The sequence below is a fragment of the Astatotilapia calliptera genome, chromosome 17 (assembly GCF_964374335.1).
Source record: "Astatotilapia calliptera chromosome 17, fAstCal68.1, whole genome shotgun sequence".
Classification (NCBI taxonomy): Eukaryota; Metazoa; Chordata; class Actinopteri; order Cichliformes; family Cichlidae; genus Astatotilapia; species Astatotilapia calliptera.
In genome coordinates, this window is record NC_137438.1 from 26,478,379 (window position 1) to 26,504,092 (window position 25,714).

The 25,714-nt window shown below is 42.4% G+C and overlaps 1 protein-coding gene across 1 annotated transcript; it reads left to right on the forward strand.

Annotated features, from left to right (window-relative positions):
• The first annotated feature begins 895 nt into the window (after nucleotides 1-895).
• kdm7aa (lysine (K)-specific demethylase 7Aa) lies at nucleotides 896-24,927 on the forward strand. Its single transcript, XM_026147497.2, has 18 exons — nucleotides 896-1,054; nucleotides 8,467-8,552; nucleotides 10,734-10,851; nucleotides 11,856-12,016; nucleotides 16,955-17,096; nucleotides 17,783-17,969; nucleotides 18,313-18,475; nucleotides 20,495-20,582; nucleotides 20,672-20,778; nucleotides 21,249-21,340; nucleotides 21,505-21,591; nucleotides 21,894-22,139; nucleotides 22,357-22,484; nucleotides 22,798-22,949; nucleotides 23,033-23,127; nucleotides 23,262-23,413; nucleotides 23,593-23,927; nucleotides 24,704-24,927. Exons 1-18 carry the CDS (start codon nucleotides 957-959, stop codon nucleotides 24,790-24,792), a joined length of 2,526 nt encoding a protein of 841 aa, XP_026003282.1. The 5' UTR covers nucleotides 896-956; the 3' UTR covers nucleotides 24,793-24,927.
• Nucleotides 24,928-25,714: the final 787 nt, after the last annotated feature.

The following is a 25,714-nucleotide window of genomic DNA, read 5'->3' on the forward strand; positions in this document are numbered from 1 at the left end:
AATAACAACTGGGAAACATAGTCATGGAAAGGGATACAAAGCCATTTCTAAGGCTTTGGGACCCTAGCGAAACACAGTGAGAGCCATTATGCACAAATGGAGAAAACTTGGAACAGTGGTGAAGCTTCCCCTGGAGTCACTAGGATGCCAAAATGACTCAAAGAGTGTATCAATGGCTCATCCAGGAGGTCCGAATAGAACCCAGAACACCATTTAAAGAAATGCAGACCTCACTTGATTCAGTTATGGACAGAGTTCATGATTCAACAATAAGAAAGAGACTGGGCAAAAATGGCATCCATGGGAGAGTTCCAAGGAGAAAACTACTGCTGAACAAAAAGAACACAAAGGCTCGTCTCACATTTGCCAAAAAAACAACAACAACATCTTGACAATCCCTGAGACTTTTGGGAAAATGTTCTGTGGCACAGCTACTTATTAGGTTTAGGCGGAGATTACTTTTTCACACAGCGCTAGGTAGATGTTTCCCTTAAAATGATCATATAAAAAACTTTATCTAAAATTAGAGTTTGTTTGATCTGAAATATTTAATATTTAAATAAAATCGGGAAGGTGAAGCTCAATAAACACAATGAATATATCCATATTAAAATGTAATACGACTAAAGAAACATCTTAATATGGTAAATTATTATGGAGATTATTTCATCAGAATAATTTAAATTACAGGCTGATTTTTCGCTTTTATCCGATTGTAGCATAACGCCTAAAACCAAGCCCTTTATGTCATTCCTTTGTTGGAAAAAAGTTTGCGTCTATTGTTGGTGTGCCCACACAACCAGATGGAAATGCATAATCTGGAAACTGACGTCAGAGGTGGGATTGCCTCAGAATGGCGGATTTCGTGCGTGCTCGGCTCTCCCCTCGGGTATTTCCGGATGTTGGGTTAAATCCCCGCCCGCTTCATTCCTGCGTTGTTTGGGGACAGTAGGAAGATGGCGGCGGCCCCGCTGTACTGTGTCTGCCGGCAGCCCTACGATGTGAGCCGGTTTATGATCGAGTGCGACATCTGTAAAGACTGGTTTCACGGCAGGTATGTAGTCTGCGACATCCTAAAGAGGTGTAGTTACATGGAGGCGAGAAACACGGTTTGTTTTTTAAGAAAAGGCGACGGTTCTCTGAGCGGTCTTGGCTAACTTAGCGTGCTAACCGTTAGCGGTGGGCGACGGGGGTTTTAAACCGTCTATTGACACGACTTTACGGGCGAAAGTGGGGTTCGCGCCCCTAAAAACAACATTAATGAACTCCATCGTGCCGCAGATAAGTTTAAACAAAACGACATGATCCAGCTCTTTGTAGTTATTATAATAATCAGCGGCATTTACTTAAATAGAGCCCAATAGAAAGTAGATCTTATAGCTGATGGTATACCGAGCTGTTTCAGTCAACACGGGTGATCAAAAGCGTACGTGACTACCTTTCCGTAGAGTTATTTAAAGGATAACTTTAATTTTGATGTCGCTGTGATTCAGTCGATTTAAATCCAGTTAAACCAGCCCTAGTGTACAAAGTGTGCCAGAGCTGGCAGGTTATTAAAGGTAACGGCAGCCTCGGGCGGCGTCTGAGTTGTATTTTAAACTTAATGATACAAGAAGATCTAATAAACAACTTCAACTTGTTTGGGCACAACCTGTACGTTAATTATATAGCAAGCTGGTAGTTTATATCTATTATTTAATACACATGAGCTTTGTTTTAAATGCTGGTTTGATATTGGTAGAAAGTAAGTGGGGGAAACGAGGAGATTGTTATGGTTTGGCTTTTGATTGACAGTTGGCGAAATTTAAATCCCCCACCCCCCTATTTAGAAAGAGGAGGCACATGGCCTCGGACCCCTAGTGGCAAGCAGGGGAATTATTTAAAGGTACCAAGCAGGCACGTGTCTGGGTTTTGTGTGTGTGTGTTGTATTTGTTTTGTTTTGGGGTTTGTTTTTTTCTTTTCTATTGTGATTGCAGGTAGCAGATGTTTTTGTGATTCATGTGTAGATGTAGGTGGAAGCTGTTGAAATCTTGATGGGAATCTTAATGTTGTGTAATGTACATTGCCTAAAATGTACAAATTTCAGTCCACACCTAATATTGTGACGCACTGCTTGAGCATGAGATTTTCTCAGCATCCGACTTTCTTTCTTTTGCAGTTTTCTCTTGTTTTTTTAATGTGGCTCTAAGTCCATGGGCTGACCTAGGCAACTCTTCAAGTCAGCCTGTGTGGGTGCATTTCCACAGTGACTGCTTAGGAATACAATAATCTGGGTTTTGTTTTGTTTTTTTGGTTTTTAAGGTGGGGGGTTGCTCATGTTGAAATGACGGAAGCCATTGCGTAACCACCAAGTGTGCTGCCAAAAAACTCAGCAGCCAGGATTTGTGGTGTGTCAGCGCCAAAACAGACTAGCTGTGTGTCATCTGCCAGCAAGAAAAGGAACAAATGTTGGAGCTTCCCCCATTGATGACTAATAAGCAGATACACACCACACACGCACATACTCACAGCAAAGCTCCAAAAACGGCCACATTTCCAGCCTCTTTCCCACGAGGCAGGCCAGAAGGAAAGGGATATTCTCTGGCTGTGGGTGATGGCACGCCATTGGAGGGGAAAGCGGAGGAGCTCATTCTGCTAGTTCTTGTTGGTGTTTGTGTGGGAGACTTTTGTCTTGGTTGCTGGAGAGTGTCCTGTTTTCTATCACCTGTGTTTCAGTAAACAAAACAAGCTGTACTTTAATGTGGTAAGGCTGTCTGAATCAGTGTCACGGTTTATCAGCATCAGATTTGTAAAGAGTGAGGTTACAGGAAAGCTGAAAAAAAGTCCTGATAAACTCCCCCCATGTTTTCAGTAATCTCTTTATTACAGTTTAATGCAGTCATATTCATTTTTGTTTTTATTCAGTTGTGGTTCAGTTAGTTTCCACATTGTGTTTCTTATTCACTTCAGTTTTATTAGTTTATAGTATTTCTTTAATAATTCAAAATTTGTAATACTGCATTAAATCTACATTAACTACAGCATAGCCCTCTACTACTTCAGGAAAATAGTCAACATATTGCTTTGAGAGGAAGACAGAAATACTTTTTCCAGTTGGGAACAACTACTGCTTTGATGCTAAAGTGGAAATACCTCTTTGAGGCTAAAGTAGAATACTATTTTGTGAATAAAGTCAGATGCAATGATGAGAATAAAGTTGAAATACTACTCGAAGTAGCTTCAAGATGAAAATAAAATTACTACTTCGTGGAAAAAGTTGAATACTATTTCCAGAATAAAGTCAAGTACTGTTATGAGAACAAGATAGAAGTACTACTTCAAGAATAAAGTTGAATAATTATTATTTTTTACTTTAAAGTCATAATACTACTTTCAGAGTACTGGAAAGTACTATTTCCAGAATTAAGTGGAATTAGTGCTTAGATAATAAGGTAGATTGTGTAAAGTTAAAAATGACCACATTGTGTACATCTTCTCTCTTATGTGCTAAAAGAGAAATTTTGTCTTTTATTGTAACTGCTTCTAAAAATGGTACTTTAACCTCATGGGCCAACAGAATATTTTTTGGTGCCTATTAGATATTTGATAAATACTTTAATCTAAAAGTTATACATTGCCTACAGCGGTAGACTTACACCTGAATGAGAAAAAAGCATTTGAAAAAAATACAAAATGATTGTTTGCAGAAGAAATGTTCTGAGGGTCTCTGTTACTAATCTTCTGACCTCTTTGGTTTACTTTGCTGCCCCTTCAGGTTTTTGTCCTGACTATCTGCAGGGGTAACAGTGCCCTGAAGCAGTATAACCCACTATTATACCCTTTGGTTTAGATTTCAGGTGTAAGTCTGAGGGCCATTCATCATTTTGAGCCTCACCTGATTGCAAGACCTGCCTCTGTAAATGCCTCTGCTTCATGCGTTTCTTAGATGCAAATTTACATCAGTGTTATGGATGTAAATCCCCGGTAGGTCACATCAGATCACAGTGTAGGTGTCAGGCCCTCCGGTCTGCCCATTGTCTAATGTGCGTGTGGACAGTGGGGGCGATGATAGACCAGTGGTGCTCAATGAGATGGAGCGAATGACTGATGGGAGCTACGGCGAGCCAAGTTCAATGCGCGATCTGTCAATGTCGCACAGAGTGTGAGCACACTAAAGAGAGATAGATCACCTCTGTGGAGAGCCTTTTTGGTGTTTAGGCTAAGTGGAAGTGCCCCCCCCCCCCTTTTTTTTTTAAACTACTGCTGTCTGTGATGTTTCAGATCATCTGTTTAGATGTCTGATAAGTTGATTGGCTGAAGTAAAGACAGCCTCATAGCTCTTGTTTATATTCAGCTGACTCTCATTGGGGTGGAAATAACATTACATTTGGCTCAATCAAAGTCGATTAAGGGTCAAAAGCATCATGTATTGATTACTAGTCAGTTTGAATTATAACAGTAAAGAATATACCACACAGTTCAAATTAAAGGAAGTTTAGAAAACCACTTTAAATTACAATATCAAACTGATAGCTGATGTACCAAAATAATAGATCAATAATTTGTATGTTATGAACTGTGAATCTGCACAGCGAGTTCAGTCTGTGTTTGTTGTGTTGCGTCTTTCAGCAGCAAACACTCGTAAGACTGATGACTCGTTAGGTTTTAAATGGGGCTCAGCCATGTTGAAGACATGTGAAAACAGAGCCCCAGTGCTTGCGGGCCTCAGGGCAGCTCAACCTGCACTGAAAACAATTAAGTTGTTTAAAACTCCCAGGGGCTCCCTGACACCCTATAAACAACAAAGTGATCCTCTTTTTGTTGTTTACCAGCTGACTACAGAAAGCCCTGCTGTGTCCTTCAAACTGTAAACAATGCACGGGTGATATGTTGCTTTTATGCCTAGCTGGCTAAAATGATTTAACCCCTGAGGGCAGAATGACAGAGCCTTATCCATCTGTCAGACCTCAGTGGCTCTTACTGCTGTCCAAGTCCGGCTCTGTTTATGTAAGCCTTGCCTGAGCGCACTCGGACGAGTCAGGTGCTCCTCTGGGGCACATAAAGACAGCCAGGTGTGTTTAACTGCCCTCATATCCTCTCCATCTCCACCACCCATCCATTAGAGATCTGCCAGTTCCCTAATGTAGGTGTGTCGACACCCCATGCGGAGCGGTTATTTAGAGCTTAAAATAATGGCGATGCCAGCCTCCAGCCTTTGTGTTTCTGCACTGATCACTGAGGACAATGAACCCCCTCACAGTGCGTGGACTAATGAATAAACCCTCTCAGTTACACAGGAAGGAGGCCTTTGATGAGAGGAAGTGGAGGAGAGGGGCTGTTGATGGCGAGGGTTTAGCCAAGTACACACATCTCCGCTCATTCAGGAAGGGATGTTTAGCTCGGTAATCTGCTGCAGTGCTGTCAGAGGGCAGCTCTATCAGGGAATAAAGCAAGGTTTTGTGGGGTATCTGTGTTGCTCACCCTGGTTGTACTCTCTCTGACCTTTTTGTTGTCTTACAATGCATGATAACACTATCTTATGAGTTGAGATGACGTATGACTGAGCAGATGAGGTTCATGTCGGTTCAAGAGCTGTTTGCACACTCACCCCGCTTTGTGGTGAGTCATCAAGCCCGAGTAAGGCAGCAGGAAATACTTGGCCCCTTTCTTTTCTTTCCTCTCCCATTTTTACATTTGCTGTCTCAAGTCCACATAGACTCACAAGCTCGGGTTAAAGTGGTAATCATTACAGGTAACACGCGCGCTGAGTCAGGGTGGCGTATGTGGCACAGTGCCCTTATTTCCCACTGCGGTGTTATATAAAGGAAAGTAGCAAGAAGGTCACGTCAGCCCAGAGCACACGCTGTATTCACACGTCTCAGCGAACCCAGCGGCAGAGAGCTGTGACTCATGCTTTCCCCCAGCGAACGGCCACATGTTTGAACAAAGATTCCTGATACATGAGCTAGGCTTAGTCGCCAGCCAAACACTGTACACTGTTACTGCTAGTTATCCATTTGCTCACGTGCAGGAGCAGGAGTGCTTCTCTCAGCTTTTTTTTTTTTGTCTTTTATGGATGTTGTAGGAGAGTGGAAAAGTAACTTTCAAAAGAGATAAATGTGAGTTCTTTACAGCTAAATGGATATTTAATTAGTTACTGTACTAATGCATTTGTTTGCCCTTATACCCAACCAACAACAGTTCAGATTTTGTGTGGTATGGTTGATATCCTGTTTGTGCACCAGGGTGATGTGGGGGGTGGCAGGCATTCACACAAGCTCACCATTTCCTGATGAGTTAATGGCCCTCTGCTTTATTTCCTTTACAGTTTTCCTGCAGTTCCTTGTAGATCAAAGCTGATAGCAGGCTTCGGTCAGCTCTATCCCCCCTGCAGGCTTTCACCTTTAAAAGCAAAGGTTATATCAGCAACAAACCTGTTTATAAACCTCTTTTTGCTGTGCTGCAGGAAGGGATTTTGTAGGCCAGTAATGAAGCTGGCGTCTGTCTGGTTCTCTCAAAAACAAAAACAAAAAAAAAGCAACAAGATTTCTTCATTTGTTTTTGGAGTACTGATCTCAGGGGAAGAGAATCTCCACAAATTGATGCCACGTGCAGTCAGAAGAAGTAAAACACTAATGTGGTTCTCAAACTGTGACACTATGGGCAAAATGTAGAAGGAAGCTAAATTTAAAACTAAACTGAAATTTACTTTGGTTACTTTTTTCAATGTTCACAGAAAACTGTGGGGGCATTGAGTCTAAGTTATTTGTTAGTTTCTAATTGCATCATTTGGGGGGGTTTGAATCTGAAATGTTATAGATTTGTGCTAACTTTCATCTAGTGGCTAATGGGCAGATTTATCAGCACTGGGTATCAGTGAAGAGGTCAGGTGCACACTAGTGACAGTAGTGATTAGTCATCTAGTCGACAAATTGCAGACAATCTTAGTTTGGATGGTGCAGGCTTCAGTGGCCTGAAGTTTAAGTGTTTGCTTTTCCGTGGATGACACAGTCCTGCTTGCTTCATTGATCACCAGCTCACACTTGGCTGATTTGGAGCTCAAAGCTAAACTGCCAGGGCTCTACTTCTAAGGCCACGATTCTCAGGCAGAAAAGGGTGGAGTCTACATGCTTGGTTGGTAATATGTTGTTGCCCCAAGTGAAGGAGTTTGAATTATGTTAGGGACTTCTCAACAAGTGAGGAAAGGAGGACATGGGGGGATTGTCAGATGTGTGCAGAGCTGAAAGCGAATGTGAGCAGTTGATTTACTGGTTGATCTGCAGTCCAACCGTTGCCTATTCCTCTTTAGAGCATTCGGGGTCTTCATTAGAAAGGTGATGACTTCAGTAGAGCCATTGCTCCTAAATATAAAAAGGGAACCAGCTGAGTCGGTTTGAGCGTCCAATAAGGATCCTGGGACTTTAAGGAACAAGGTGTTTCAAGCATGTTCAGCTGAAAGGAGATCACAGGGCAGACTGAAGACATGCAGGAGAGATTCCGTCCCTCGGATGGATGGGACTGCCTCTTTTGACCATCTGAAGAGTTGAAGGAGGTAGCTGGGTTGAGGGAGGTCTGGGTATCTCTGTTTAGGCTGCTGGCTCTGTGAGCCAGACCTGAATAAGTGGTAGAAAATGGATGGATGGTCATGTGAATTAGGATAGTTCAGTTTTAGTTTGTACTTTTTGGCTTATCACACTATACACATTGTCCACAATCCGAACAAAGTTGCTGTTCAACCCATGCTGCTCCAGTATGCAACCCAGGAATGCATGTGAGTTGGTTCCTGTGGCTTGGCTGTTGCAGGATACTCAGGGGTAGTAGCAGCATGAGTGACACCGCTGTACTGCAGCTCCTCTTGATAAATGCGCTGCAAATTATATGATGAGAAGAGGCCAGATCATTCAGCTTGTTTTTAAAAAAATAATAATAATAATAATGAAGCCATAACTGTGAAATGATAGAACATTTGTTGGAGGGGAAAAAAATAAAACTGCTATCTTTGGTCTCCTGACCTAAGTGTGCGCTGCTTTTTCCTCTTTCTTTTTATCTTTGACCTGTGACCCCTGGCATCTCTGCTTGAAACACACACAGCATTTGACAGGAGTTTGGGAGCGTTTCATCTGCTTTAGCTTGTCCAGGTCAGATAAAGATTGTGGTGTCCTCGTTTCATTTCTGAACGGGCTTGTAAAGCAGTAGACCTGTTCCACTCATTTCAGTTAGATTGAAAGTGGTTTATATGCCACCATTTACAGGATAAGTTATCTGAAGGAACTTTAAAGTATAAGGAAAGACCATATATATTGTAAATGCAATGAATGCCTTCAGCTGGTAGGGTTTATTATTACATACATACATTATTATAGTAAATGCTTTGTATATGTTTGGGCAAAATCTTGTGATGGCGTGTTTTCTTTTCCTGGCAATTTAAAAACGGTATAAACCTCTGTAGGGGACTTGCCCTAACTCTGTATCTCATTTCTTTCCAGCTGTGTACAGGTAGAAGAGCACCATGCTGTGGATATTGATGTTTACCACTGTCCCAACTGTGATGTCGTACACGGACCCTCCCTGAGTGAGTCTTTGCTGCTTCCTGAAGCCATTTTTTCTCTCTCACGCACACACTCACACACACTGCAGTCCTGAACTTTTCTAGACACCTTGGTGCATGCAACCTAGCAGTTTCATAGTGCATAGTCCATTTAATGTCAGATTGCAGCAAATATCTCAGTAAATATTAGTGTGCATTTACTACTTATGAATAGTTGTTTTGTGCACGCTAGGGCTCTAGACTAACTTTTTGCAACGGTTGCACTGGTGCGCCTAAGAAACCACCAGCACAAAAGTTGGGAGCACCCAAATTTTTCAACCGCATAGCTTAACACCGCTGTTTTACATGTGCATTTTTTTTTTTTTGGTGGTGGTAGTGGTGGGGGGTTTTGCTGTCTATACAGACAATATTGATTTGTAAATGATTAACTACCAATCTTGTGCTTAAAGTGCTTTGGCACTCTTTGGCAATATTGTAGACAATGTTAAACTTAATCATCATCTTGGCCTTCTCTGACGACCTGTTTGCTGCTGCCTGCCGCTGAAAGGCAGTGGGGAGAGGGGACACTTGGGCAGTGCATTTATTGCAGCACATAATGTGTTTTCTGGATACACTGTGCTTTTTCAAAGTTCAGAGGTTGATGGCTCCGTGTCAGAGCACTGGCTATGAATTTCAGATGGATCAGGCCTTAACTTAACCAAAAAGTTATAAATAGTTCTTTTCATCCTTTCTTATTACCCACAGCTACATCCACTTCTGTCAGGCCTAGGCTACTCACTAGGGCTGGGCATCATCACTGATTTCTATAATCCATTTGATTTCGATTCACTTTTGCCTCAGACTGTCAGAAATATTATAATTCTCATCATTTATCAGTACTGACACTTATGAGACTTCATCAGAATTGTGAGCATCACAGCAGATGCCTTTGTGTCAAACTGAGAAAAAAACACAGAAAAACATGAAGGAGATTTTCCTGGCCTGGCTTTTTATAGCAGATAACCTTAAAAATATTCTGCAATATTGTATAATTTTAAAAAGTTTAAATATTTTCAGTATTGAACAGCAGAAAATAGGCTTTCTTGTCTGAGGTCATTTAAGTAAAGAAAAGAAAAGAAAGAAAGAGTGCTGTAAATAACGGTATATTGGTGGGTAAGAAGCGAATGAATAATGCAGAAAACAGAGATCTGAGATGGGAAACTGTTCGTGAAGTGCACACAGAGAGAGAGAGAGAGAGCTGTGCATAAAGTGTGATTTTTATTTATTTATTTATTTTAAATCGCGGTGGAAGCAAAACAGCAAAGAGGGAATTCATATTCATATTTAAAAGTCGATTCAGGATTTAATGAATTGATATCGCTTTATTCAAGCTCACCCCTCTCTATCCACTTGCACTTTCAAACGTACATGACCAATCAGAGAGGTACCGCCCCTGACTGTCTCTGCTTGGTTTAGACCACGATATGGGCATGATATGTTGTTGACCACACGGAGACTTTCCGAGTTGCAGAGACTTTTTTTTTATTTTTAATTTTTTTACTCGAACAGTTGGTTGCACCGGTGTGACCTAAGATTTTTTTTTAGTCGCACCACTGAAAAATCTGGTCGCATTTGCGACCAATTTGGTCGCACTCTAGAGCCCTGGCACCCTCTTGCATCTGTTATCTTGGCAGCTCTGAAGCCTAAACAGTAAAGTGTTTCCATTAGCCAGTATATCTGAAGCAAACTATTTCCTGATGTGTGCTACATGTGAGAAAGCACAACAGCGGAAAGTATGACCTAATTCTTTGAGGTGCATGTGTGAAAACAGCACCATACTCTGATTCTCTGCCTTGTCTCACCCATGTCTCTATATGCTGGACAGTCCCGGGGGGAAGGCCGCTCTCTGCAGTGTTAGTCGAGTCAGATTTTTTTTTTTTTTTGGTTAAGGGGGGGAGGGGAATAGGTTAACCTTTGACAACCCTGAGGGCAGACATTAAGAAGCTAATTGAATGGTGCTGTAAACCCTCCACTTTGATTGGACAAACCCCTCGATATCCACCCCTGGGCACAGGGGCTGAGTAGTGAATTAATGTGCTTGTGACAAGTGATTGTGATCTGCATAATTTACAATGTTGTTGTGTGAAGGTGCTTCAAGAGGGCATTATTATATTAGGACGAGACAGCCCAGTGAAACTCAAACCTACTTTTTTTTGTTTTCTGCAGTGAAAAAGCGCAACAACTGGCACAGGCATGACTACACAGAGCCAGACGATGGATCGAAGCCGGTGCAGGCTGGCACCTCAGTGTTTATCAAGGAGCTCCAAAACAGGACATTCCCCAGGTAGATATCAACACCCCCCCCCCTCCCCAAAGAGCCACACTTTTAAAACTCTAAAGGCCTTGCCTAGTGGAATATTTTATTCAGGTAAACTAAAAGTGCGATTTTCTGATTTGTGAATCATGTCTACTTTTGAAGGCTCAAAATTGGGCTCCTGTAAAGTTGTCTATGCAGTTAAAGGCTTAAGTAAGGCTTTGCATTAGAAAGTTACAAAGGAAAAGAGAAAAACTGCAAATGTATGAGAATTTGTTTGTGTTTTTTCCAGTTCTCTCTTTCATTTTGGAAATGTTTTTTCTCATACTTAATCCTTCTGACCAACTGGATTGTTTTTCTAATTTGCTGAAAAAACTCGAAATTCTTAACTTAATGCTCATACAGGTTAAAGTGGATTTAGGAGAAGACATAAATATGTACACACTTGCTTCTTTTGGTTTTAAGCCAGGCAAACTGTTTTGTTCTGTGTTCTCACGTTTACAGATATCTAGTGGGAGTTTGATTGATTCTGTTTCTATAAAAGAAAATAGTTCCAGTGTGTGGATTATTTACATTTTCACGACCACTGATTCTGGAAAAAATGTGTAGCTTTGGAATATTTTTAGTCACACAAAACAGTGTGGCTTTAAGAAAGAAAAACACATTACTGGGTCCAGAGTTTTCTTGATTGTGATCACATTTTTGTAGAAATCTTTATGAAAAGTCAGTGGCTCACCTGACTTTATCTCAGGTGAAAAACCAAGGTTGTCGTTAGGATTAAATGGGTGATATGTAGTGACCTGGGTAATCCTCTCAGTGTGCCTAATCACCACCTCACAGAGCAGCTTGCATGTCTGTAGGCTCTTTTTGGGTCAAAATGCTACCACCACCACAAGCACAATATTTTCACCTATATTGTGTTGTGGTTTGGGTAGTAAAGTAAACAAAGCAACTCTCTGCATGGCTAAAACCATTATGGTTTTATTTTGAGAACACTGGCAGCTTGAATTAACTTATTACAATCTGGTTTTCAGTGCCGAGGAGATTCTGATACGGATGAAGGGTGAGCTGGTGACTACCAGGTACTTGGAGAGGCAAGGCTTCAACTACCCCATAGCAGTCACCGAAATGGAGGGTCTGGGTCTGAAACTACCCCCCTCTACTTTTTCTGTCAAAGATGTGGAGCAGTATGTGGGTAAGAAAACTTGGCTTTGTTGTCACATGTATGTATGTAATTTACAACAAAACATTAGTGTTTATTGTCTGGGAAGGATGTGACTTCTGTGATTGGACTACACAGCATCATTGGAAGCTGCTTAAAAGCTAATGAAATAACGCTACACCAGCCAGCTAAGTGGCCATTGCTGAGCAGGCGCCATCTGTGTGTGTCAATATGAACCAGTTTCCAGGTTCATGGGTTTTAACCCACTTATCAGGCATCAGACGATGGCTGAATGCGTTCTAAATGAGCGACGGCTAAGCTTTCACTGCCCTCTCCATGACCACTGCACTTCCTTACCGAAACAGCCTGCTACTTCCCAGCTCCTATTACAAGCCCATTACCAAGCCCACCAGTGTTTTTATAATTAAGTTCAGATTACAGACTCCCTTTCTCACGTTATCTCTCTCTCCCATGCCCTATTGAGCATTAAGCCAAGGCACAGGTGTTGTGACTGGGGTCTGAGTGTGGGATTACAGTTCTTCCAGTTTGAAGACAATGGGACAACTGGAGTAAACGCCGATGCTGTCGAGCATTTCTGCTGCCAGCTCGGTGTGTGGTCAAAGATTGGTCAAAAAGTTCTACACATGATGGAAAGTCTTTAAATTGACCTATTTATTGTTTTCAATCCGAACTATATATTGTGTGTATATATACAGTGGGGCAAAAAAGTATTTAGTCAGCCACCGATTGTGCAAGTTCCCCCACTTAAAATGATGACAGAGGTCAGTAATTTGCACCAGAGGTACACTTCAACTGTGAGAGACAGAATGTGAAAAAAAAAATCCATGAATTCACATGGTAGGATTTGTAAAGAATTTATTCGTAAATTAGGGTGGAAAATAAGTATTTGGTCACCTCAAACAAGGAAAATCTCTGGCTCTCACAGACCTGTAACGTCTCCTGTAAGAAGCTTTTCTGTCCCCCACTCGTTACCTGTATGAATGGCACCTGTTTGAACTCATCATCTGTATAAAAGACACCTGTCCACAGCCTCAAACAGTCAGACTCCAAACTCCGCCATGGCCAAGACCAAAGAGCTTTCGAAGGACACCAGGAAAAGTATTGTAGACCTGCACCAGACTGGGAAGAGTGAATCTACAATAGGCAAGCAGCTTGGTGTGAAAAAATCAACTGTGGGAGCAATCATCAGAAAATGGAAGACATACAAGACCACTGATAATCTCCCTCGATCTGGGGCTCCACGCAAGATCTCATCCCGTGGGGTCAAAATGATCATGAGAACGGTGAGCAAAGATCCCAGAACCACACGGGGGGACCTGGTGAATGACCTGCAGAGAGCTGGGACCAAAGTAACAAAGGTCACCATCAGTAACACACTACAACGGCAGGGAATCAAATCCCGCAGTGCCAGACGTGTTCCGCTGCTGAAGCCAGTGCATGTCCAGGCCCGTCTGAAGTTTGCCAGAGAGCACATGGATGATACAGCAGAGGATTGGGAGAATGTCATGTGGTCAGATGAAACCAAAGTAGAACTTTTTGGTATAAACTCAACTCGTCGTGTTTGGAGGATGAAGAATACTGAGTTGCATCCCAAGAACACCATACCTACTGTGAAGCATGGGGGTGGAAACATCATGCTATGGGGCTGTTTTTCTGCCAAGGGGACAGGACGACTGATCCGTGTTAAGGACAGAATGAATGGGGCCATGTATCGTGAGATTTTGAGCCAAAACCTCCTTCCATCAGTGAGAACTTTGAAGATGAAACGAGGCTGGGTCTTCCAACATGACAATGATCCAAAACACACCACCCGGGCAACAAAGGAGTGGCTCCGTAAGAAGCATTTGAAAGTCCTGGAGTGGCCTAGCCAGTCTCCAGACCTCAACCCCATAGAAAATCTGTGGCGGGAGTTGAAAGTCCGTGTTGCTCGGCGACAGCCCCAAAACATCACTGCTCTCGAGAAGATCTGCATGGAGGAATGGGCCAAAATACCAGCTACTGTGTGTGCAAACCTGGTAAAGACCTATAGTAAACGTTTGACCTCTGTTATTGCCAACAAAGGTTATGTTACAAAGTATTGAGTTGTATTTTTGTTATTAACCAAATACTTATTTTCCACCCTGATTTACGAATAAATTCTTTACAAATCCTACCATGTGGATTCATGGATTTTCTCTTCACATTCTGTCTCTCACAGTTGAAGTGTACCTCTGGTGCAAATTACTGACCTCTGTCATCATTTTAGGTGGGGGAACTTGCACAATCGGTGGCTGACTAAATACTTTTTTGCCCCACTGTAATGAATGGAAACCAGGGCGAGGTGCCCTTGCTAGGAAGGAGTAAGGGTTCAGTCAGTAAACCTAATTATTCTTAATTTATTTAATTACCAACAAGTATTCACTCATCTCTGGACACAGGCTCTGGTTGCCTAGGTTACCTTGTTATGCATTTATTAACTTGTTATGTGCCAATCACTGGTATCAAATGCTTGCTCCGAAGTTGAGTGAAGTTTGTCTTGGCGTTGGCCCGCTCTGTGTTTTTCCTGTTTTTGGCTGTAGTTGTCGAATGTTTTTAACTTTCTCTGGTTTCCGTTTCTCTGTAAATCACTTCCTGTGTAGACGCAGCCTAAGATGTTACAATGCGACCCACCGTTAGCAACCCTCTCTCTTTCTGTGAGGGGAAGAATGCAGATGACAGCTGCAGAGACCAGCCTCTAGACCGCTTGAGTACTTTGATGTAGAAAATTAGGTTTAATGCCAGCTGTTTCAGAGTAAACTGGCATGTAAACTTTCAACTGAAGGATGACAGCCGATGTTGGCAAGGGCATTACAGTTAATTAAAACTAAAATAAAGGCTCAAACTGGGTGTGAAAAAATATTTTGGCTAACTTTAGAAAAAAATGAAACTGACTGAAATTTAAAAAAAATGAGAAAATGTCTTTAGTTTTTGTCTCTGTTTGATGGAATTTGTTAGCACAGTCTGCCTGATGAACATTGTTATTTGTGTACAGAGACCCTGACAAATAACTTCTCATTTATAATAATAAAAATGCCAAACCTGAAACTATCGATTCTTCAATTTTTTTCCACTTACCCATTTCAGGGCTGTAGCAGGAGCTGGAGCATGTCCCAGCTGTCATAGGAACTGAACTAATATTGAAGCTAATAAAACTAAACACAAATGAGCAAAGCCACTTGAGAAGCTAACTACACTGAGACCCTGTCCACATTAGAAAGGTGTCTTGGAGAAGTTGGTTTTTGAATGCGTTTTGGTCTTTCATTCACACATGAAAAGCATTTTAGGTCACAGACATTGGAGATTTTGAAAAACTCCTTCCAGGGCAAAGCTTTTTAGAAATGGTTTGAGGTTTTACATGAAACTATGCAAAACCTGACAAAGAAACCAGAAAGGGAAAACCAAGTTTGTATTGCACCATCAAAGTTGTCTTGATGCTTGTTATTGACTAATCAGATCACATTGACTGGCTTAAACTAATATTAATATGAGTTTTCCTTATGACACTTAGCACAAAATGGGTGGATACCAAATTAAACTCAGCTCAACTTTGAGGTCACCTGTTAAAGCACCCAACTGGTGCTTTGAGGAAGAATAAAGGTTGCTGTTGACAGGCAATGGCTTATTACCAGCACTTTATTAAAAGTATATATTTTTTTTAAAGCCCGATTCACAAAAACCTATTATAGAAGGAGCTATTCCAGTCCCTCATCCCAGTATTTAATATAACAAACCCTGCCGTGCATGTTCATAGTTACAATCATGTTCATTCCTACAAAACGGTCAAAAATAAAGTAGGATTCATCTTTTGATTTCAGTGTTGAGTTAATTATTTTTACAGCATTTTGCTCCCAAAACGTTTGATTCATGAGGAAATAATTGTTTTACATTAAAATTAATGCAGTGAGTAACAAGTTTCTGGTTCCTGTCTGATGACAAAGACATATTTGCAACAATTATCTCAGTTAATTGGCTCTTTAACATAACTGGGTGTCGTCATATATCATTGTCTTTATGGTGGGATGTCGGTTAGATTGAGTGTCTCTCGAGCTGGCTCAGCGGTGCTTTAGTTTGTTGACATTAATAAAAAAAAAAAAAACTAAATAAAAACATTGAATTGGGTTTGTGAACCCAGTGCTCGAGCTCGGCGTTGCAGGGTTTCCAGGCAGCTTTGTCTCGCACTGTGTGACTGACTGCTTTTCACTCCACCTGTTCTCTGTCATCAGACGCTGGCCAGCTGGGCCTTTAGAGGAGAGAGTGTGTGTGTGTGTGTGTGTGTGTGTGTGTGTGTGTGTGTGTGTGTGTGTGCACACAAGTATGCACAGGGGTAATAAAAAAGGTGTGTGGGAGGGGAGTGGGGAAAATACAACCACCAGCTGTCTTGCTACACACTGCACCCCAGTCTTACTTCCGGCCCTGCGTGTCACTGCGTGTGATTTGTAGCCTCCCAACTGTGAGCTGTTTGCTGTTTGCTCTCTCTTTGACTTTTTTCTCTTTTCCTTTTTAGCATCTGTTTTCTATCCCATGAGTAAACACACACATGCACACACAGCTTTTGCACACTTTTTCTCACATCTACAGACATATTTCCTTATATGCTTGAGATCTCCCACGCACACACAGCTATTAAACGTAGCAGCCCTCTCACCTCCACCCACTCCCCTTCCTCTGGGACTGGTGGTCTGGACAGATTGACAGATTGTCTCGCTTGCATCCCCTACAACCCCTCCCCATGCTGCCATATTAATGCCAGTTTTCCTCAGGGGTTGATCTCTAAAAGCACATGAGGATGCCAGCAGGCTGCTGACCCCTCTGAACCCCATCACCTACTCTGCAGTCATTTAAAAAGTTTGAAGATTTTCATTCAGGAGTCTGTGACTGCAGAACATCTAATCTGATATTGCACAAACTAAAAGGCACTTCATTCCCATCTAGGTGGTAACAAAGTCATCGACGTGATAGATGTGGCACGGCAGGCGGACAGCAAGATGAAGCTCAGCGAGTTTATCAAGTATTTCACCAATCCCCATCGACCCAAAGTCCTCAACCTCATCAGCCTGGAGTTCTCTGACACGAAGTAAGCCATGCTGCAGGTCCGTCACTGTGATTTAAAAGCGAAAAAGGAATAAGTATCTTCAAGAGTCAGCAAACTAGGTTTGACAAAACTTCCAGATGTATTTTTTACCAAGGCCATCTATATCAATGTAAAGTTGAATGGAAGCTTCCAGCTGATTTAATAGTTGCCTGAGTTAATAGAAAGAAATGGAACAACATTCGATTTAAAGTCCTTCTGATGTAGCCAAAGCTGTTTTCACACGTGCACTTTAGACAGATTTGTGAGAATCAGGTTGGGATATTTTGCTCAGTTTCTCTTTAAGTGTAGCACACAACAAAACAGGCATTTGCACTACTGGGAGTACTGTGAAGGTGAGGGAGCATGTAGCATGCTGGAGGCTCCTTATATGATGACAGCTTGATAACGATGAATGCCGAGAATATTATTCTGCTTTGTTCTAACACTGGTGCAGTCTGACATCGTATGGACTTTGCACTATAGGCACCTAGCAGGTTAAAGACCAGCTACCATCAGATCTGATTGTGCTGGACGTTTACAGTCTCACCTCAGTGACTTGTTATTCTGTTGAGGGTAGAGTCGAGTCTCTCTACAGTATTGGATGTGGTTGAGATTAAATCAGGGACCTACAGATATGTTTTTAAAACTTTCCTAAGCTCAGTGTGCTGCATGATTCTGATCACCCGCAGGATGGCAAAGCTGGTGGAGGTTCCTGACGTGGCTCAGACGTTGTCCTGGGTTGAGAACTACTGGCCAGACGACTCCTTCTTCCCTAAACCCTTTGTCCAGAAGTACTGCCTTATGGGGGTCAAAGACAGCTACACAGATTTCCACATAGACTTTGGAGGCACCTCTGTCTGGTATCATGTTCTCTGGGTGAGTGTGTGGATTTAAAGAGCTTTTTTTTTTTTTTCCTCCTTTAAAGAGAGGAACATGCCACCCTGATGTTCATCAAGCTCAGGGATTCAGTGTTTCTTTAAATACTGAGGTTTTTAGGTCAGACTAGCACTCTCTGAAGGGTCACCTTGCTTCTCACATCCAGTTAATTCATAAAACAGCCAGCAGCACTCATCATGATGGTCTCACCCCCTCGCTTCTGAAAACTACAGCTAACTTTAATTTGTGATTGAATGAGGGGCGGGTGTTTAGTAGAGCAGTGCCGTCACATTCACAAGTTTAACCTCTCGTTACCTTAAATACCTTTTCTTTTGATTTTCAGGGTGAGAAAGTCTTCTACTTGATCAAGCCCACCCTCACCAATCTTGCACTATATGAGGCATGGAGCTCCTCGCCCAATCAGAGCGAAGTGTTCTTTGGGGACAAAGTGGATAAGTGTTACAAGTGTATTGTACCCCAAGGAACCACGCTGCTCATCCCTACAGGTCAGTGAGGTGTTTTAATGTCACATTTGATAAGTAAAGGACTTTAAGTGTACTTTCAAAACTTTCTTAAGGTCAGTTTGAACTGGGAACCTCCTGAGAAACTCTGTATTTCTATCACAGGAACTATGTAGCACATTAAGCTCCAGGGAGATTATTTTACCCCACAAAAAGTCCCACCTGACAGGGGTTGTACTTTCTGAAAGTACAACAGTTGGTTGTTGGTTGGCAAACAGTTGGAAAGTTGTAACCTCGCCATCTTCTGGATGTTCAAGAACTGTTTGATAGAAGTGACGATTGTGATAAATGATGGTTTATGTTCAGGCTATGATCCGTGAGCATGGCAGTTATGTAGACCTCTAGGTATTGGACGTATGAAGAAATCAAATTTGGATAACTGGCAGCTTATCATCTGTACTTTACTAATTGTCACGATTAGCTCAAAAAGTCAGCTATGATATGTTTTATGATGAGATGAGCAATGTTATTGTTATTATAGGGCATGTTACAGCACTATAACATCCACTCTTTAAAGATAATGTATTTATGAAAAAAAGGATGCAAGCACAGTTGACTGACTGGTAAAACATGCAGGTCAGCACGAGTGCAGAGCTCAAATGATTTGGACAAATGTATTCATAGCTTATTTGTAATATTACACGTGGGTTTAAAATCAGCTCAGCCTTTCGTGCTCAGTCACGTCCGCTATCCTGACACACCTTTTTGAAAGGGATCTTTGGTCGGTACACCAGGATGTGATTGAGAGCTTTCACACCAGCCTAAACAAACATCACTGACCAGACAAACACACACACACACACATTTTAGTTGAACCAAACTAAACACACTAGTCATCAAAGTACTTTTAAAGTCTTGGATAATGGTGTGTGGTTTCCAAGCACAATAAATTCCACACTCTCAGACGTGCAGCTGTTTGTGTCGCTGATGTTAAATCATTGTTTCTGGTGACTGCCTGACAGTTTTGCGCCAGCTTTGCTGACCTGCCTGTTTTTTGTTTTGTTTTTTTCCCCATGTGCATTTAAAAGTGAAAAATAATCATGATTCCCATGGATGCTGCCAGGAAAATACAGGCTCCTTTAAGGTCCTCTATTATTGCCAAAGGAAAATAACAGAGAGGGAAATTCTTCCTGAGCAACAACCCAAACAGTTCTTAATGATCATAATTACAGGGAAAAATGAAGAGAGACAGAGCTCCTATGTCATATGATGAAAGTAGCACTGAGGCGTTTTACTACACGTGACTATGCAGCCTTGTGGTGGCGCTGCTGATGTTGCATTAAGAAGGTAGAAAGATGTTTTGATGTCATGTCACTAACTGAGCATGACACCAAAGCATGCTTTGATTCGCTGAAGTGAAGCTAATGGATCCAGTCATACCATTATTTGTCCATCAGTCTCTCAATGGACTTTTTAAGCCCATAGAGCTCCTTCACCCTTGCCCCCCTACGGCACACGGAGAGACAAAGCTCAGTTCAGCCCGTCAACTGCTGGATGTCCTCAATCAGTCTTCCAGCCATGCTTTCTCAGAAAGCTCAAGCAGCATTGTGAAAGAGAGCTTTTGGCAGAAAGGCTGTGGAGAGGTGGGAATTAAGCTGGGGTCAGGAAGCACAGTAGGTCAGTCAAGCGTATTATCAGGCCTGTCTGTCAGCCTCTGTCAGTTCCCCCCCCCCCCCCCCCCCCCCCCCCCAAAAAAGAATCTGTTTTCTCCTACTTTGTGTTGTATTAGGAGCACTGTTTATCTGGGGTGGAAGCCGTTATTGACAGCATTATCTCCTGCTGCTGAGTGTGACTGTGCCTCAGCAGGATAAAAAAGTTTCTTGCAGTCTTGTTGTCACGAATTTTGTTTTCTGCATGTTGAGAAAATATGATTAAGCGAAGTATAAATCCCTATTTCCTCAGGTATTCATGTGTAATTTCTCTGCCCCACCCTAAGAATGTTATCATTCTAAGCCAGAGAGTAGATAAGCTGAGTAAACGTCTGTGCTCTGCTGCCCTCTGCAGGCTGGATCCACGCTGTTCTCACCTCTCAGGATTGCATGGCATTCGGAGGGAACTTCCTTCACAACCTCAATATTGGCATGCAGCTCAGGTAAACCACTCGCCTGCCACTGGTGTGGCATCTTGATTTTTGTGTGTTTTCTAGAGACTTTAGCACTTAACGTTTGGTTCGCGTTGTAGGTGTTATGAGATGGAGCGTCGTCTGAAAACCCCAGACCTCTTTAAGTTTCCCTATTTTGAGGCCATTTGTTGGTATGTGGCAAAGAACCTCCTGGAAATGCTAAAAGGTGAGAGTCTAAAACTCAAAACCACAAGCCACAGAGATGTGTATAAGAGCTGTCGCAACATAACTTTTTGACATAAAAATTCAAAACATTTGGCAAGAAAATAATGGTGTCAGTAAGATTTATTTATGGGTCTTTCCATGAAAAATCAATGAGTTCCTCCCACCTGACCCCTCAGAATTAGTATATTTAATGAAGTCGTGCAAAATTTTACCTGCATATGACAGTAAATTTCAGGGTTGCAAGTCCTTTAATACATAGTGGAGGGTCAAAGTGTGACGTGTTTTGTTTTGTTTTTTTTCCCCACTATTTTTGATCCCTCAAAACTTAAAAACACAAAATATCCACAGGAAATTTCCATTGCTGAACACCACTTTTAATGCTACCTTTTTGGAAATCCATTACTGTTTTAAAAGGTTTGAAGCTTTCTCGCTTAAAACTCGTGACAGTTTTCCCTTCTTTGATTTTGTCAGAGCTTCGAGAGGACAACTGTCCTCCACCGACCTACCTAGTGGATGGAGTCAAGGCTTTAATCAGTGCACTGAAGACTTGGTTGAAAAGAGAGGTGAGAAATTCTGCCTGATTACACCTCACATGTCTGCAGTCCACATGGTTCTTGTGACACAGGAGTCACCGGAGGCATCCACATTTAGTCTTATCTGTCAGCAGCAGGCGGCAGATTCTCTGCTCACTCCTCTGTTTTGAATGTAAACTGTTGCGGCTTTGCAGGTGAACGAACCCACCAGCGAGGTACCAGACAATATCAGGCCGAACCATCTCATTAAAGAACTGACCAAGGAAATCCGCTACCTAGAGGTGAGGAGCTTTTTAGACTTCATGCAAATGGTGGTGTCAGCTGGGAGAAAAGCTGACGCTCTTTTGGTATTGTCAGTGATTAATAAAAGTGACCCACATTTTAGACATATACAAGCTGTAATCTCAGTGTTTACATCATTAATTTGCACCATTTCTTGACCCTTTACAGTTTTACATGTGCTTTATCTGTACATCTTATTAAATTAAAAAAAAATGATCATTTGATTCTGTAGGTTTTGTTTTTATTTTTTGCACATTGTAACAACCTTCAATGCATGATTTATTTTACATTTATTTTCTAGGAGGAACCAGTGGGTGGTAGCAAGCTAGTGAAATCTCAGGGAAGTGGAGTACCTTCGGGATCAAACGGCTGCCTGTCCACTCGAGCTACGGTGGAGAGGCTGTGCCAGGCACGGCGAGCTCGAAGGGCCGCCAGGCAACTGAGGGAGCAGGAGCGCCATGCGCCCAAGCTACCCACTAACCTGGACATCTTAGAGCAGCACACCAGGGATGTGCTGAAGAGGCTGGAGGTCGGGCCACTGGAGGAGGTGAGCTTCAAGGAGCAAACATTCAGAATGTGTGTTTAATCTACATTAAAGGAAGAAACCAAAATGCCGTTAGTTAGGCCAAAAGGTGCACTATGTACTTATTATTGTAGTTGGAGTCTTCACTTAAATGCAGCTTTGCACCGATTAAAGCTTTTTGTAAATGCTTCTGTGTGTGTTGTTGATGACTGATACAATACTTTTAATATTCTGTATCCAGGATCCTGCGTTTGGTGCCAAGGTTCACGCAAAGTTCAACAAAGTGTCAACTGCATCTGCAGCTGCTGCTGCAGAGTCTTTGGAAGACAACCACATACGGCTAATGCTGGTCAACGGAAGAATCATCAGGTGGGGGAGCAAAGTGAATCAGTGTGCAGAGCCAGTCAAACTAGTACTTTTGTTTTGGTGACAAACTCCAGAAACCAACATAAAACCACTTTGGTGAATAAAAAAATAACATGAAGTAAAAATGAATTTAGAAAGGTTTACTAGTCAGCAACAGAAACTATGAATTTGTTAATCTACAAAGCCTGTTCTTCTGAGCTGTGAGGCAGCCGTCAGGAGATGAGGAGTCCAATTTATTTTCCTCTTCTTGTTTATTACAATATAAATTAGTCACCTGCTCTGCATGTTAACATGAACTTTATATTTGTGTGTGCAGAGATTTGAGACGACCGGGAAGCAGCAGCCCTGTAAAGTCCGAAGATGAGGGACTGTCTGTTGGCCCACCCAAGGGTTGCATGGACGTGAAGTTTGAGAGGATGTATGACAGTCAGGAACAGCACAGCACAGCTGAGAAATCCGCACTCCTCAGTAAGTCTTCAGTGAATATTAAACCAACAGACGATTGTAGCCATGCAAGCATTTAGCTGACGATGTGTTCCTTTGTGTCTCAGGAGATCTGGAGAGGATGAAGACTGAACTCGGGGAAGAAGTCTCAGGACACTCCAGTGTGTCAGATGTCGAGTCAGACAGCGACTTTCCCACAGAGGTAAACGATGTGCAGGATTTATACAAACACAGCCGGTTTAAGAGCTCAGTGTTTCTGAACAGAGTGTACTTTGGGTAATCATTTTTTACGCTGTCTTCTGAGGCATGTTTTTGAAATTTCTCTGTCCAATGTAGCATAAAGAGTCATCGTCGTCATCATCTTCTGACGAAGACTCGGAGAGCTCCCAGGATGAAGAGGACGAGGATGAGCAGCAGACAGGCTCAGGGCACATAAAGCTGGACCAGTCTGGCGAGAAACTCAGGCACAAACACAAACCACTCAAACGGTGAGGAAACAGATCAAGGCAGGCCTGTGACCAGTACTATTATGCTTCTTCAAATATTCTGATTATCCGTGGGCCGTTTAACCAAATAAATAAATAAAACAAAATCCTTGAAAGGCCCCCGTGAACACGGCGCCATCGGGGCACCTTTTTTAAAAATGAGTCTCGTCTTCCTCCTACAGAGAATGTCCTACCTCACCCAGCACAGCAGAGGCCATTCAGGGGATGCTGTCTATGGCTGGTCTGCTGTGCTCCTCCAAGTCGGAGACGGCAGACTCGCTCCAGGAGTCCTGGTGGCCCAGCCCGCTGGAACAGGCGCAGCACCAGCGCCGACTGCAGGGGGACAAGAGCCCGATAGACAGCCAGGGAAACAGCAGCAGCGAAGCCTGGGACAATCAAGGGCTCCCCAGCCCAGAGATGGACTACCAATACTGTGACCCCTCAATGTCTCCACCTCTGCACCCCTCCAAGAGGCACGCCCCGAACCCTCCACCAATCAGCAATCAGGCCACAAAAGGTTTGAAATGTGACTTTTATCATTTCTGCTTGTTAATATGCAGAAAAATGGAGAAGCTGTTTCAGTCCACACTAACTGGCACAGAAGATAAAGCATGGTTCAATACGGAATGTGCAGGATGTGGGAATTAGCTCTCTGATTAGCTCTCTGATTAGCTCTCTGACAGTGGGAGAGGTGGTATTCAGTGTTTAAAAACTGTTTAAAATTAAATAGAAAGTACAGAAAAAAACCTTTCCAAAATAAAGCTGATCAAAGATCAGGACAAATTTTAACCAGGACTTAACTGTCGTGCAAGAAGTGTTAGTATATTTTATTTCGATTAATGTATACTTTAATTTCCCCACGGGGATCAATACTCTCTACATTTAACCCATTCACTCAGTGAAGCAGTGGGCAGCCGTGTGTAGGGACGGTACCTTGCTCAGGGGTACCTCAGGGTAGCCGTTCAGTGGATTTGAACCCTCAACCTTCCGATCATGGGGCCACCACGCTACCTACTGAGCTATCCCTGCCCCATTATCAGGTTTTATTTCATTTTTGCTGTTTGACAATGTTTAGTTTAATTTGTATTAGTTTCTTTAATTATTGTAATATAAAGTAGGTGCTTTCTTTGGTGTCAGGGGCCCGTTTTAAGGGCCACTTATGGTTATCATCATGATTAGGCCACTTGATGGATTATTTGTCAGATTTGTGAGAAGATAGTTAGTTGAAATGTTACTCACTATTTGATGTTACTATATAAATCCCGCTAATATTTTCATTTTTCTCTTTTTTAGGCAAACGGCCCAAAAAAGGCATGGCCACAGCCAAGCAGAGACTGGGGAAGATCCTGAAGCTCAGCAGACACAACCGCGTCTTCGTGTAACCCTCCCAGACATTGAAAGAAGGGCGAGGAGTCAGGAGCAGGGGGAGAGAAGAAGATAGTTTTGTGTATTTTTTACCAGACAGTTAAAATATATCGGGGGGAGGGTGGATGAAACAAAAAAGAAATGAAATCACATGGACACTGCCTGGAGATGAAACAAATCTTTGATACGTAAAACACGCTCACTGTGCATGCTTAGGAGACAGGGTATCGGATTGGAAACGAGCAAGCGCACGACTTTACCACAAGCACACTAAAGACAAAAACATGAAAGGAGCATGTTGCTGCAGGGAACGGTGGACTTGAAGCTCCTGTGGGCATTTTGGACGGACAAAAAAAGAGATGTTGGTGGGGGCGGGAGGAGAGGGTGAGGCGGCAAGACGTCCACTGCTTCTGATGCCAAGATCACCTGCGTCACATTTGCTAGTATTTCCCCCTTCTGCTGATCACCCCTCCACCTCTCCCCTGGCCTAATTTTTATTTTTTTTATATATATATATATATAATTTTTTTTTTATTTTTTATTCGTGACAAACTGAACAGGACGAAGGGTCTGTTTACCTGGATGGGTGGAGGTGAAACGCGGTGCTAAAAGAGGAGGTGGTGAAACTGAAATTTCAAAATGGTGCTTATTTGTTTGTACGTCTCTCCACTCTCTCATGCTTGTGTCCCACCCTTCCTCTTTATCTCAATCACACCAGCAATAACTTTTTTTTTTTTTAAGGAGAGAGGTAAGGGCGAGAGGCAGCACTTTGGTGCGTTTCTTCTGCTCGCAGAATTTTAACAGGTGTAAAACTGCACCTAGTGTTGGAGGTGGGGGTGGAGTCACTCAAAATGCTGCCTCTCTGTGAATTTGTTTTCCCATAGGAATTACAAGTCGTCACCTCTGAAACGACTCTGGCTTAATTTATTTCGCGTTTTA

Excerpts from the sequence above, each read along its gene's own strand:
- kdm7aa (XM_026147497.2), top strand. The coding sequence starts at position 957 with ATGGCGGCGGCCCCGCTGTACTGTGTCTGCCGGCAGCCCTACGATGTG. Across the intron at positions 17,970-18,312 it reads TCTGGTATCATGTTCTCTGG|GGTGAGAAAGTCTTCTACTT; the intron begins GTGAGTGTGTGG and ends TTTGATTTTCAG. Across the intron at positions 20,583-20,671 it reads AATATTGGCATGCAGCTCAG|GTGTTATGAGATGGAGCGTC; the intron begins GTAAACCACTCG and ends TTCGCGTTGTAG.